The following is a 15,431-nucleotide window of genomic DNA, read 5'->3' on the forward strand; positions in this document are numbered from 1 at the left end:
ACAAGCGTTTTTCTTGGTTTCTTCAAGTGCTTTGTTTTGTGTACACTATCAGGAACGCTGCTCTAAAATTTAGCAGGATCTCCGAATTAACGGGATCGAATTGACGAAACCTAACTGTATCAGAAGTTCATTAATCAGCATGCTAGTAACACGAGTCATCTGTTTTTCAATGCCCACAAACGCTAGTATTACGATGTCACTGGAGCCTTCTCTGTAGGTCAAAAATCCCTGATTTTAAACATTTCTCTTTCCCCATCACTGAAACCTTATGTGTAATACGTAAGCCAATAATCTCTGACCCTCTCTGCATTATTTTCACCTACTACTAGTATGCTGTATTCGAACGAAATGATTTACATCCAGAAAGAGGGAGCGATGTTAAGAACACAAGGTTAACCCCAACCACACTGCAGCTGACCGAAAGCAGACTTCATTTGGAATTCAGAAAAAAATTACATCACAAAATTAAATTAATTTCAACTTCTTAAATTTAGATTGAAAAACTACCTTTCTACAGCACAATCTTTTGTTACATCTGATCGTGTGCATTATGTTTCACCACTTACTAGCATTCATGTACTTCTAGCCACTGCCAAAAGCAGAAGGAACATCAAGTGAAGCTAAAAAAAATAAAGGCGGGTTAGCGTGACTACTCTAAACATCAAGCAGTTTGCAAATAGTATTTGCTATTGAATTCGCATGACATTACTATTCAAACAATTCGAATCAACCTAAACATTAAGAAATAATGAATTTGCTGTTCATCGAACTTATAGTAAAATGTCACTAGATTTCCAAATGCGTCCATCATGCGCTTGCTACGATTTAACTTGCTTTTTCTTCATAAAACAGACGTTTTCCTAATAAATTGTGGGGGTTTAGCATGGCTTGAACCTAGTGATAGAGTGAAAGCTGCAAGTGTTGCAGTGATAGCTTTTCAATCCATAGTTTCTTCATAGTTTTTCTTTTAATTAATTGGTTCACAATGGAAGGGAGGAAGGTGGAAGTGAAAGTGGAAAGAGAGAAAGGTATGCTGTAGTGGAGGGCTCCGCAGTAATTTGACCACCTGAGGGTCTTTAACATGCACTAACATCATCTCACAGCACATGGATGCCTGCCTCTTCCTTTCACCTCCATCCTTGAGTTACATTTTGGGGAAAGGAAGGCACCTTACTCCCACACCTAATTAGGTCAAGATCATATTTTCATACTTTTTCTTGTAAATTGGTTTATAAGAAAGAAAAGGCACAGTATCTGTCAGACTTCTCGCGGACACACAGTGAGGAAAGGGAGGAACATGGAAGTGAAAGCCTGAAGAGTGAAAAAGGTCCCATAATTTCGGCCAAGTGCACTGGCATCGTACAACAGAGGGCTGCCTCTTAAGTTTTAAGTTAGGTTTCGGGGAAAGGAAGGTGCAATACAGAGGGCTGCCTCTTAAGTTAGGTTTTGGGGAAAGGAAGGTGCAGTACACTTTTGGGCGAACATCACGGAATCGTGGACACCCACACACAATTAGGTCAAGGTCACTTGGTCAAATTTAGTACCATGTGGAGGCCAACGCTACCCAGCATAGGGAGCTTAGGTGGTTGCTCCTGGCCCTTGTGTCAGGGGCTAGCCTGCCACATTTTTATCTGTGTCATTGCACGCGCTACCATTTCCATAGTAGGGACCACTAGGTGTCTTTCTCCCCCTTTTCTTTTTTCTTCTCTATTTTCTCTTCTGTCCCCATGAGGCAGCGGAGGTGGCTCAGCTTCAGGCAGTAGCAGGCCCGCGCATTTTATTTTCCTTCTTCCTTCAGTCCCAACAACAACAATACCCAGCAAAGTGAAGCTTTCGCTTCAATTGTAAATTGGTTTATTGGAAATGTGCTGTATCTGTCAAGGTCACCTGAAGGTCCAATTAGCATGCGAAGCACTGCTCTACATGGTGTAGTCAAGCTTTTGTTTCAAAAGTTCTTGTCCCACTCGCATTGCATGAAGCTCAGGTTGCTGCTCCAGGGTCTGTTTTAGAAGCTGTCTTGCCTTTTACCAGCAGTGCCCTCTACGTTGACCTTCCGATAACCAATATCGCTTCTCTGGTAGGCATATGGAGTCTGGACAACTAACAGTGCTTCATGGCAAAGTTCAGTAGGATCCTTTGTAATGTGAGAATTACGTCAAACTGTGATATTTAAGATTTTTCACTGAATGAAACGGTTATCCAAAGGATTGCAAGCAAGGTATTGATCTGCAAAATGATGTTTTCCACTGGCCGCAGAGTACAGGGACGACGCAGGTATTTGCTAATGATAGTTGAAAACTAAACTTGTCATACCTCCATTCCTTTTCCACAGCCGAGCTTCACAGAAAAGCATTTGTTTCAGTTTAAGCAAGCTGTACTGATACTACTCAAAATTATTCAAAGCTATCTGAAAAAATTTAATTCGATAAGCAACTGAAAATTTGATATTTCCACAGCTCTAGAAAAAAAAAAGAACTAAAAATTGAAAAATTTCAGACATGTGCACTTAAAAGCCACAAAAAAATTCAGTGATTTCTGGGGTTTCTTTCAACCATATCTTGCCTTTTGCAGTGAATCAAGAGCTTGGTTTCTCCAGACAGACTGATGCTTTGCAATGACAACAGGGCAGACGAAAATGCAAGCATGAGTGAATCGTCACAAAGAAACTAAAAGATGCAGCACGACGACTAAAGATTCGCCAGGAATATGACTTTGCACATACTATACAGGGAAAGTCCTGCCACCTTCCATAACATGTAAGCAAGCTTAAAGCATAACATGTAAGCATGACACCTGCAACCACACCACAAATCTTACCTGTGCCCAGTGGAAGTCGTAGCGAGGAAAGCGTGGCTCTACAATGCCGTGAAACACAACATGTGGCACAGATGATTCCTCAGACTCATATGAGTCGCTTGCGTCCTTCTTTTTGCTATAAATGTCCTCCATAGAAAGATCTGGCTCTGAGTCTGGACTGTCTTCTTGGTCTGGATTGCTGCTGACGCCGATTTCTGCACTGGCTTCGACACAGTCCTCAGGGTCAGCTGGAACGCTCGCTTCAGCAGCAGGCTCTGTAACCACGCTTGGAGGTGACGCTGGTGATTGAGACAGATTGTCGGCATTGGCAGCCGGTGATGCATCATTTCCAGTAGGAATGTCTTGTGACTGGCTTGTGTTGGATTCTTCTTCACCGCGAAGCTGACGCTGCTTCAGCTGACCGTAACGACTGAGAATGTGAGACACCAATTCGTTTTCGGACGCGCTGTATGGTGGTGGGCATTCAGACTTCTTTGCTTCGGTGTTCAACACAGCTTGACCTACCGAGGAAGCGCTGCTTGGGGAGGCGAAGACCTCGTCATACGTGGGAACAGGAGACGGACGTCTATCCATCGATGCTGGTGCAGCGAGCGATGCTGTATTTGGTGACACACCAGCTGAAAATGACCCTGCGCAAAAAAAAGAAAAGAAAAACGCTTCCAGCTCAATGTTTCCAAATTTCAACTAGTGTACTATCTATCTACTCGTGTGAACAACTCACCCAATTCTACTAACAGATAAAAAAGCGAAGTCCTAATTAGAACATACATACAATGAGCAGCAATTTGTGCTTTAGGAGAGTATACAAAGGCCCTTCAACCTTAAAACCACAAAAGCGTGGCACTAACGGCTCTCCCAATAAATAAACTTGCCAAAATTTAAACAAAAAAGAAAGGTCTCTAGTGAGAGAAAAAGAAAAACTGCAAATGATCAGAGAGTCTGAATTTGCACAGTATATCAACTGCTTGCTCCCTCTATAACATGGTCAGGTCTATTTTCATCCTTGCCTGCCACCAGCCAGAAGTGGCAATACTTGGCAGTAGACATGAACAAATCAGCAAGCGGATTTGATTCTTGCTCCCGACCTTCAGCAAGATTTCCAGTCTGTCTGCAAAGCTTAATATTAACTCCATTGCTATTTGAGTAGAAATAAAAAAATTATGGCCCAATGACCTAGCTCACTTAGCTCAAATTATCCGTTAATGATAAAAATGAGAAAATTTTAGTCCGTCACTACGGCAAAGTGGATTTTTATGCAACATATACTTTTTTTACTTTTTAATGTCCCACAAAGATTCAGAGATCCACTCCGTTGATGCATGTAAAGTACAGACATTTCTATATTATTCTGGCTGTCATAATGCTAACATTTACAACATTCACCCTGCCGGGGTGGCGCAGTGGTTACGGCACTCGACTACTGTACCCAAGGATGCGGGATCGAATCCCGGCCTCGGCAGCCACTTTTCGATGGGGGCAAAAAGCAAGGCACCCGTATGCTGTGTGATGTCAGTGCACATTAAAGAACCCCAGGTGGTCGAAATTTCCGGAGTCCTCCACTACGGCGTCTCTCATAGCCTGAGCCGCTTTGGGACGTAAAACCGCACCCAAAACAAACCAAACCAAACCATTTACAACATTCAAGGAAGGGTAAGCAATCTTAAAAACCTATGCCGCAATTGCTAACTTTATTATAAAGTCTTTCTTGCCAAATGGGTACGCTTTTAACACTACCAAGCGGCTTAGCGTATGATGCATGCAAAACATACGATGACCCGCACTTCCAAAGGTTAACAATGCTTGCGGCATGCGGCATGCATAGTCTCTCGAGCTGCAAGACCCAATTCATCCAGCATGCATTCTCAAGATGGCGGCACAGTCACGTGGCACACTTTCCAGGTTCCATGCCTCACCCACCATGCTTCCTGGTCTTGAGTTTCCTGACATTAAACACGATGTTCTCTTCGACCTCAGTTTCGTCCAGAAACTGCATCGACTGGAAGCTCCTTGATCGCTGCATCGACATGTCCTCGCTTGACAAGGCGATCCTTGATCCAACTGGCAATGGCTCTCGGTCGTCTGACGATGTTTCCGTGCCCCGACCGTCACCGCTGCTACCGCTGGCCAGAGCTTCTCGACGAATGCCACCAGGAGAGCTGCCAGCACTGTTGCTTCCTGGCGGCCTTGAAGAGGGCGCCCTCTGACGAAACCAGTCAAGTACCGCACTGCCATTTTTGTTCTTGAAGGTCTGCAGCACCTGTGGATCGGGCAACTTGGTGTCCCTGATGAGCGCCGTGATCTCCTTCAACGGTGTGACAAGGCTGTTCTTAATAGCTGCCATGTCAGGAAGCAGAGTCTCGTTATCTGAAATGCAAAGTTGTGCTTGCGTGAGATGAACAAGCTAGAAACCTCCAGAAAAAATGCTTTCCAGATGTACATGATCCTATACCACAGCCGCATGGCACTTTTGATATTGACATGAGTTGATCGCTAGAACTCGATGAAAGTCCAGCACCACTTCGGTGGAACCTTGCCGATTTGCTCCAGGTTCACGTGCTCAATATCGAGCACACATAATTTGCCAAATTTTGATCCCGTGACATGTTTGGTGACTAACTGTAGGTGCACTAACATATGCACCCATAACCACCTCAACCTAGAGGCCCCAGACATCAACAAAGGTCTTAGTGTACATGGCTGCTTGAGGCACGATCATGCCTGATCCTGCATGATGCCAAGTGCCAAGCTGCAACATTCCAAATTAAGGTTTTGACCTCAATCAAGGAGCTTTCACCGCTACCCACATATACTAAGGAAATTGAAGACACCCATATCAGATCACAAAGCGACCAGTACTTTCACTCAAAACAGATATTCTATAGGCTAAAAAAGTACAAGAAATTAAGTAAAGTAGAAGTTTGGGTGGAATGGTTAAGAATCATTTTACCAGCACAAAGACGAGGATGAAGAAGAGGATGGACACAGAAGGGGTTTTGGTCAGTGCCCTGTCTACGTCCCTCATGTTCTTTGTCCTCTCCAATAAAAAAATTAAATACTGCCGCTTGTTTATTATTAAGCCACATTCATTATTTATTACAAATAAAACCACATCTGAAAGTAGACTTTTTTTCCCTGGCCGTTCAATTCAAACTCATGACAATGGACTCTGATTGCTAGCAGCCAAGCAGATATTGCTTTGACATAGCCTCAGATGTGTGCAAAATAAGAAACGAAAAGGCATATCAGCTCTGCCACAATTTGGTGCTAAAAGTCTCCACTGGCAGTGGTACATGCATTATGTATGGCCTTATATAGCACACATAAGCTCTTTTCGCAGTGAAAACAGCTGCTCCATCATATTACAGATTAATGAATCAATATAGACGAACTTCAATTTGTCCTCAGTATCCCTTCAGAGAGCATACAAAAGGAAAAGAGCCTCCAGCACAAAGGCTTCACACCTTCCGGTTGGTCCCATATGTCTTCGGGGTGGCCCGCAAGCCTGACAATGTGGCGCTTGGCTTGTAGCACAAAGACTTCTTCCCCACAAGCTGCCACATCGGTGATGTTGACAAAACCGGGGCACACAACCACCAAGGAACGCACAGCGGGGTCCACCACGAAGAAAGTCTCCGAGCTCCACGTGAGTAGCAGCCGCTTCCGATACGGCCGGAGCAGTCCAAACTGGGAGTCTGGCAACTTTTCCAAACAGGACTCCTGAACAGAAGCAAAACGGAAGAACCATGAGCAGATAGCTGCCTAAGGTGTGTGGAAACAAAAGCTTTTTGATCACACCAGTTGGGAAATTCCGCTTCAAAAAGCAACTAGTTTCAGTATGCCCTTTTAAAGTGCTCGTGAAGTGTGGTGCCATCTAGATGTTGCCAATAAAAGCAACCTGCTGTTGCTGTCAATGCATTCTGAAAATCTCTTTGTTTCTCCTCTTGATTATCCCTACGGCTGCTACATCTAATTATTTTTGCTACTGCACCTCTTCAACCGGCTTTATTTGGCAGATGGTTGAGCATTTATCTGCATTTATTAACAATTTGAAAGGACCCGCCGTGGTGGTGCAGTGGTTACGGCGCTCGACTACTGTGCTCAAGGATTAGTATTGAATCTTGGCTGCGGCGACAGATTTTCGATTGAGGCGAAAACCAAGGCACCCGTGTGCTGTGCGTTATCAGTGCACATTAAGGAACTACAGGTGGTCGAAATCTCCAGAGACCTCCACTGTGGCGTCTCTCATAGCCTGAGTCGATTTGGAACATTAAAACCAAATTTGAAAGTTTGCAACAGACACAGTTTAATGACCATGGGCGCTTCCACTATCTGTAAACACACAAATTCTGATCAATCAGAACTGCAGTTTTTTTTTTTATACATAAGCTCTGTGGAAAGTTTTGAAACTGGTAATTATTAAAGAGCTCTGCTGCAAACAACAGCGAAAACTGTGGTTACCAGTGCTAACCTTAAAGGTCATCATGCTACGTATCTGAACACTGACTAATAAATTTTAAAAGTTGCTATCTTGATACTCCTCAAGAATGTTTTACACATCAGCAGGAATCCTACACACCACAACAAATTCAAGGAACAAAATTTAAAGCTACATGAAATTGGTCCCTGTTTTGCACATGCTATTTGACATGTTCAAAACAAGGACCAATTTAATTCGATTAGGTTTGACTACATTGGACCAAGATACATAGCGCCAAACCATTTCAGTCCCATCTTGGGCAAAAAAAAAAAAAAAAAAAAAATTCGAACAATTTTGCCACTGTTTTAATGGCTAAAATAAATATTTGTTCAACAACCTTATAGTCCGAACAATGCTAAAAAATAATTTTGAAAAGAGAATATTCTTAAATGCAGTTTAGGAATCACGGACGAATTAATAAGCTGCAGGTAACTTCAAGAACTGTTGCCAATGGCCACGAAAAACGGAAGGTGTCTGACCTTTGGTAGGCTGAGCATCTGAGGTCGGAAGTACTCCTGTTTCAGGGAATCCCTGAGCAGCAGCGTCTCCATGACAACACCATCCACTGTGCCCTTCCAGAGCCGCATTCCAGGCCGGCATGCCCAGACCGTCACTTGGCGTTCACCATATGACACAGGTGGCACAAAGCATGCCCCGAAATTGCTAGCCCTGCGAGAAGATTGACGACGCCAGTACTCGAATACCCCCCCACTCTCCATCTTCCTCTTATTTTTTATCGTCAAATTTTTTTCAGCTGATTCACACCACAAGAACCAAGGAATTAGGACCATGGCACCAATTTATAAAAATCTGACGATGTTCGCTGCTTCAGAACTAACACAGTCCACAAGAGATGCTGTAGCAGTGAGCAGCAGTTCAATTCACTTTGACAAACTCCAAAGGCCAACGAAAAGACAGTAGCTCAATTCATTATTCCCAAAAGATCACAGCTAGTATGATCAAGGACTGAACATCTCAACTAAAAGGTTTTAATGCAGCACCGATTTACTGATTACCTAGCATGTGCTCAGCCCCAACTTGCTTAAATCCGCCAAATTTTGATGCCTGTACCGATTCCAGGTGCTTTCACAAAAAACAATAAATATGGAAAGGATGACCTAATTTAATAAGCACAACAACAGAAGGTCACTCTTAGATCTTTGTTTACCTGCTATCACCAAAATTTAAAAGGGGAATACATGGAGAAGGAGGGAGGGGGCATGACGCACAAATATAGAAAGCATGTCAAAGAGTGCAACACTTTGAAAGGAGTATAAATACTCCTTTGAAAGGAACTATACGGTAGTTAAACGGCGTAAAATTACAGCAGCATGACAACATGAGGACGACAAAGAAGCGCAGAAACAACAAGGAAAACATCGACCACACAAAATCCAGTGTTTCTGTGCTCCTTCTTTGCCACCACAGTACTACAAATTTTATGACAAATATAATTATACACTAACGGCACAAATGAATATTGATTGCAAATTGTGCGAAGTCCATCTCTTACGACTTTCTCTCGTGGTTTCCAAGCTGGACGACCTTGGTGTTGTCCTTTGTGAAGTGGCAAATGACCGTCCTCTTGGTGGTGGAAATCAAGAGGGTCTGAGGCACGTAGTCCAGCTGGATCACAGGGTATTCTTCTCGATGCAATTCCTTGCTCTTGCATAAATGCTGACGAGGGGGTAAAAAAAAGAAAAGAAGACGGAACATTCGATAGCATTAAAGACTCCTATCCGTGCCTCCCCATGTGGATTCTAGTTTGCGTATATGCGCATTGCTAGTCCCTTAATCATCTGTGCCTCAATTACGTCACGCATACTCATTAGGATACAGTCATAATCTACTAAATTATGTGAAAGACCACCCAACACAGATATGAAGCCCTGCTTTACCCAAGACATAAGGATATGGCCTAGGGGTAGCATGCCTGCCTCAGGATCCAAGGGACCCGGTTCGAATCTTATCTCGTCCTCCTATCTCATGGGAGAACAAGCTGCGCGATTCCGTGATGCTGTACAACTTGCCAGCCAATCAAAACGGGGCCATCTCATCTCCCATCTACCACTGGTCTGATGCATGCTCATAATTTTTCACTCACAAAGCCAATAACGCCGTATTGTGTTCAGAGTGGGGCCTTGCTTGCGTGTTTAAAAATTATGGGTGATACTTAAGGTCTGCCTTTAAAGGGTCTGATGCAATAGCATAGGCCCCCAGGCCACATATTACGCCACGCTCTAACCAAGCCGTATGGGCTTGCCCACATGGCCTAGAGGTAATGTGAATGCAAGGGTACTGACAGGTTGATTCTGATACACTAAGACTGACTTGTTATATCACATTCTAACATTAACATGCAACATCAAGCTTCAAGATTCAAAACGTTTTCTCTACTAATGCTTCCATGCTATCTTAACCCTATTCCAGCAATTACAAAGAGAAAACCATGTTTATTAACAATCATGTCAAAGTCGTGCATTCATGCAGCATGTAGAATGCATGAGCTTTATTCACAGAATTTCAGTAACCTTATTGGCTTCCTCGGTATGTAACATCAACACACCAACGTTTACAGCCAAGAGCTCCAGAATTAATGCTTTCTGCAAAGTTCTGTAAAACAAAAACCGTCAGAATCATAGTCCAAACGTAACTGTACCTGCTCGTAGTCTATTTCCATACACACAACAGAGCCCCCTGCATCGCCGCTGTAGAACTTCATGGCATTTGGACTCCAACAAACACAAGTGACAGGTGCGCTGTGCATATCTTGAATAATATACTTTTCCATCTGAAACAGAACGTGACAGTCTGGAATGGCACGTTTTTATTTATCAATTTGCAAATACACCCTGAAGAGTAACCCGGGCAGACCATTTGTAATCCTATTCATAAACTGGCAACTGTACTTTCCCGACTTGAGTGGTCAAAATGGAAGGGGCCAAGACGGCGCGATCGTTTCTTCCTCCTGCCCGTTGACCAACCAATTTTTTTTTTTTTTTTTTTTTTTTACAGTTGCAAGCAAATGAACGCATATCGTGGAAATATAGAGATTTCGAGACACAAGGCTGTTCCAATGTCGCTGACCTTTTCAACGTTCGTTCATCTCTACCTCACATGCTTAGGCAGGAGGGGCTCTTCCTCGCTGTCTTCACTCGATAAGCCATTTAGCTGAATGAACTGCTTCATCGTTGTCACTTTCACATCAGTGAGAATTCATCAACGGTTCTTGAATATATTCCGTAATTATATTCAAGAATATTCACGGAATATATTCCGTGAATATATTCCGTCCGTCAAAGCGCGGACACACATGGCACACTTACTCGCCATGGCTACTGTGCTCTATGACCTCACTGTGCTGCTGAGACGACAACGAAACAACACAGTGATGATAATGATGATGCAGATCTAGAAACATCCACTCTAGCTGTTGTTTGATATTAACCAAACAAGTTTTATATGTTTATGTGGCCTCTCTATAGAATGCACAAGATGCCTGCAATATTTTTTACACGAGTAGTAGTAGTAGTATTTACACGAGCAGTAGATTTATCTCGGGAGTGGCACTATTACATTTCCAACATTAAACGATGCACACATCACCACCTTGTGCCTTTCTTCAGTTCACCATTGGTCTAGCATATTTTAGTTGCATACAGCTAATTTGGAGTGCGATTTCCAAAGTGCAAGTAAGCCAAAGCTGCATTTAATCAGACACAACCGAGCAGTGCTGGTGTACCACACACAAATAAAATGAAGCCGACCTTTGACTGCGTTCCGGCCATGGGGATTTGGTAAGCCACACAGAGGCCGCTCTGGCAGCCCACTGCCAGCATGAAGTCCACCGATGTAATCAGGGACACACAGGTGATGGTGTCCAGTATGTCCTGGTGGGAGATAATTTATGGCACACAAGAACATCTTAAGTGCTGTTTATTTCTCTTTAAGTAGAAGAAAGCATAATTTAAAAAATTTAAAAAGAGGAGAAAAAAAATTCCACTGTGTGTAGCTCATCACAAAGATATGATGTGACAGAGAGATGACATATGTTGTTATGAGTAGCTTAGTGTGAACTGGCACTAAGCAAGGAGACAGACGTGCTCAGTGCATTTCACACTAGACAAAAGCTTATCAATGACTCCTCTGGGCATAACTGCGTAATACATGACATTTACAATTCACAGAAAACTGCTTCAGAGCAGTCACCCTAAAACTTATCTTATTTGTACATGCGTATAAATCCAGTGTTATTGCAGGGGATGGAAATATTTGAGGCTCTGGTTCAAACTTTAATCTCAAGCCATTGTAGTTTGCCTCTTAGAAGGCTGCGGGACGCTGCCTCACGACAGTTGGGTCGTGAAATTCAAGCAGCTTATTCGACTCAGCTTTTGACTTTGGTACAAAACCACGGTTAAACTTCTTGCTTGGACAACTATTTCAGCTTCTACAGGGATGTTTGTTTACCGCTTGCTGTGGCCGTTCTTTTTTTTTTCATGAGTGAAATTTTATCAAGGAAAACGAAAGAGCCTGTAAGCACCCAACCAAATGAGCGCCAAACCGGGCAAGTCATTAAAAATTAATAATGGGCTGCGGTTGGGTCTAGACCAAAGTGGCGGCGAGTAGGGCCAAGTCCAACCTAGATATCAGGCCATACAGATCTCCTGCACCAAGTACAAATTTGTTTTGTATCTCTGCTCAAATCTGAAGCTTGCACTGTTCTGGTTAAACATTCCAGTTCGGCAGTAGCACTGTTTCTACAGCATTCAAACAGCATCACTTTCTCACTTTAAATTTACAGCCTCAATGTTCCTTCATTTCTGGCTCATAAGAGGCATATGCAGGAGATGGTTGAAGAGATAGTCGGAATTCCTTAATCAGGCCAACAATTCTGTGAAACTGAAAGTGAGAGCAGGGGCACTGCTCGATGTGTCATACGAATTCCATTTTTTAAAGTGAAGATGACCAGTTGACATGAAGTAGTTTTATGTATGCCGCCAGGGAAAGAGTTGCGCATGTCGGCACCTGTCTCGCACACTGTTAAAACGCTCACTAGGTCTGAACATGAAAAAAGACCTCAAAGAAAGCTTCAAGGTTTATATGTCATGCCAACCTTCATTCACGCAGTACTACCCTTTAACATCTTGGACTCAACCACAGATTTCATGCCAGAAAAGCAGAGGCTTGACGTTAAATTATGTGCAATGAAACATAGTTATAGCACATCCTTTGATTGTGGGCAGATTGTACTAATCATGACAGCACTGTTTTTGGAACATCTGATCCTGCTGAGCCATTCAGTGGAAGGGAAGAGGACTCCTAGCTCCCGTGGCATCATGCACTGCTGGTATCATTCAATGCCGACCAATTATTTCCAGAATGACTCTCAGTGGTGGGGTGAAGGGAGGGGGACGCTCACATGCTGTGCCCTGTCCACCCTGGGGTAGGGGGTGTCAGGACCCCTTATCCCGATTCAAGCCACTGCAAGCAGCCAATATCTAATCATCACACAAATGACATCTCTCCATTTCATTTTAAACAGTACCTATCCAGATAAGGGACATGCACACAGATTGCTAACTATAACAAATGGTGTACAGTGCAAATGCATTTGTCTTTTGCTACATAAACCTCATATTCTAATACTAGAAAGCAATAACTTAGGAGAGTGTGTTAGGACTCCTTTGGCAAACTAATTACAAATCACTGCCTCATTTTATTTTATCACACGGTATACTAGCTCTCATACGATAACCTAGAGGTACTAAAAAAATTTGCTGTGGGTTAGCTTGTGGTTAAACCTGGAGTTACGCGAGAGCTATCTGCATGGTTACCCTTAGGTTCGGCTTGAAAGTAAAGACATGGCTTTTGCACACAGTAGTTGACTCAATGGTTTCAGCTTTATTTATGCCATAGGGGGCAACTTTTGACCACTAAAGTGCGATGAGACAAAAGCCTCTATTGCACGGTGGTCCGAAGCCCTCCACTACAGCACCTCTTTCTCTCCGTTTTCACTCCCACCCTTGCAATGACGCGATAGTGTAAGCTACCAGCCAACATATAAAGCCCTGCTTTAAACCAGCCATATGAATGTGCCTGCGTGGCCTAGGGATAACAAGAATGCAAGGATTTTGGCAGGCTGATTGTAATATCACCCTCCCATATGAAAGGAGAGACCCGAGTTGGCAGCTCCTGCCAAATGGAATGTCAGGAAACCCTTCGTCCAGTTAGTGCTCGGCCATTTCAGCTGCCAGCTGCTGTCTCCCACGACTTCTTTCTTTGCTCTTCGGACAGGCACGGACAGGCACCGGACAGGCACGGCGAGACTGTGGCCAATGTAGCTCTCGCTACAAAATCCTGCCTGCCAATTTCATATAGACGCATAAAGTAGGCAATAATTTGTTACAGTAAGATTATGGCTTATGGTCTTTTCAATAGCAATATGCTTTGCAAGAAAAGATAATTTTGAGCTGTGGCCAGGTGTACCAAAAAATTATGAATTTAGGAATGATAAATTCAAACATTTCATTAAATTCCCCTAGGCAATCTGATCAATCCCATGCAAGTAAAAAAGTGATGTTATAAGGCTGCCTTGCACCAGTATGTGCCAACTGCTTGTTAACAATGACACGTATGACAACCAAACAAAACTAGCTGCTTTTTTGGAATAACAGCGCAAAGGACGAGGACGAAGATCAGGACACAAACACAGCGCTGTATTTGTGTCCTTCTGATCTTCGTCCTCGTCCTTCGCGCTGTTATTCCAAAAATGTATTACCAACTAGCCGGCACTTCAACGCTTGAAAACTAGCTGCAGTCAGTGCATTGCGACGGAAGCGAGATGCAAAACACTCTTGTACCGAAATTTCTGCAGAATGCGCAAGTGGTCGTGATGAACCTGGAGACCTCGACGATGGGCACCTTATGGCCCCAATTTGCCTTGGCACACAAAGATACGCCACTAATTAGACATTAATTAAAGTTATGAACTGTACTATACTCACGGAACATTTCAGCCTTGTTACTGTGTTCTTGGTTCGGTCGTACAGGAAGACAACACCAACACTGGACCCAATGGCAATGTACTCGGCTATGACGTCCAGGCATGTCAACTTGACATCTACTTTGCTAAGGCCCCTCTGTGCATGCTGGGGTATCTGGCTCAGAAGGTGAGTCAGCGGCGCAAACTCCTTCAGGAACACCGGAAATGGCCTTTCACTTTCTGGCACCTTGGACACGCCATTTAGAGCACTGGCGTCCCCAGCTGATGCTGCGCCGGTCTGCACGTCCGGAGATGCAAATTCCATTGGAGCACGTTAGCATGTTATTGTAGGACGGCTCGCAGAAGTCATCTGGAAGCGGAAGAGATATCAACATTGATACGCTCGACAGGTCAACAATGCACGAGAGTTGATCGACCTTACGATAAGAAGAAGAGATAATGACCCAGTTCTTCCGTCAGTTCTAAACATGCATTCAGGTTGAGCTGGCACGATTATTATCCGTGGTTAGCGCAGCAACGGAGGTACGCTCTTATGGGAGTGGCGTAAGCTTCAAGCACTTCACAAGAAGATCGGTTACTCGAACTACCCTGTTATTGTAGTCAATAGCTGTCTTTTTATCACACCTGACATAAGCGTCACAGCACGCATATAACCTTCCAGGTATGCACATATCCGGATGTATTACAAAAGAAGGGTTCTCTGACAATAACGATGTATCAGTACTATGGGGTGCTCCAAGCGCTAAAATTTCAGTAACTGAACTCTTATACCAGTTGATTATGGAAATAAGCGGCGAATATTTACGGAACATTGCATGAATCACGTTTAGAAGCTGGGCAGAGGCACGACTGCAAGGCTTTCGCCACTTACGTGGTTTTGTCAAGACCGCCGGCGCTTGCCGCCGATCTACAGGCAAGTGCTATCGTTCTGGCATGAAAACGAAGGCACACTTGGACGGATGTTGATGCACTGAGCTGACACACCGGATTGTAGCGGTAGACACGTCAAGAAGGAACTAAAACCTTCATTTTTCGACTGCTGCTCATGAGCACCGTCAAAACTAACTCTATTTGCCAGCAGCAGAAGCAACGTCAAGGAGAGGAGGCGTGTGCGTGTTTTTCTGACACAAATAC

General features: G+C 43.7%; 1 protein-coding gene across 2 annotated transcripts in view; it reads right to left on the reverse strand.

The window, feature by feature from the left end:
* LOC146176146 (tectonin beta-propeller repeat-containing protein 2) overlaps positions 1 to 15,380 on the reverse strand; it is a 36,854-nt gene extending 21,474 nt beyond the window's left edge. For both annotated transcript variants that reach the window (XM_084582477.1, XM_084582476.1), the window contains exons 1-9: positions 15,169 to 15,380; positions 14,299 to 14,646; positions 11,062 to 11,184; positions 9,954 to 10,085; positions 8,808 to 8,971; positions 7,774 to 7,963; positions 6,279 to 6,534; positions 4,735 to 5,181; positions 2,818 to 3,446 (exon numbers count right to left, since the gene is read on the reverse strand). In XM_084582477.1, coding sequence (XP_084438603.1) covers positions 2,818 to 3,446; positions 4,735 to 5,181; positions 6,279 to 6,534; positions 7,774 to 7,963; positions 8,808 to 8,971; positions 9,954 to 10,085; positions 11,062 to 11,184; positions 14,299 to 14,601 — 2,244 coding nt within the window. In that variant the 5' untranslated portion in view covers positions 14,602 to 14,646; positions 15,169 to 15,380. The remainder of the gene's footprint in view (positions 1 to 2,817; positions 3,447 to 4,734; positions 5,182 to 6,278; positions 6,535 to 7,773; positions 7,964 to 8,807; positions 8,972 to 9,953; positions 10,086 to 11,061; positions 11,185 to 14,298; positions 14,647 to 15,168) is intronic.
* Positions 15,381 to 15,431: the final 51 nt, after the last annotated feature.

This window comes from Amblyomma maculatum, chromosome 10, assembly GCF_055883805.1.
Source record: "Amblyomma maculatum isolate TAMU_Amacu chromosome 10, ASM5588380v1, whole genome shotgun sequence".
In the NCBI taxonomy this organism is placed as follows: Eukaryota; Metazoa; Arthropoda; class Arachnida; order Ixodida; family Ixodidae; genus Amblyomma; species Amblyomma maculatum.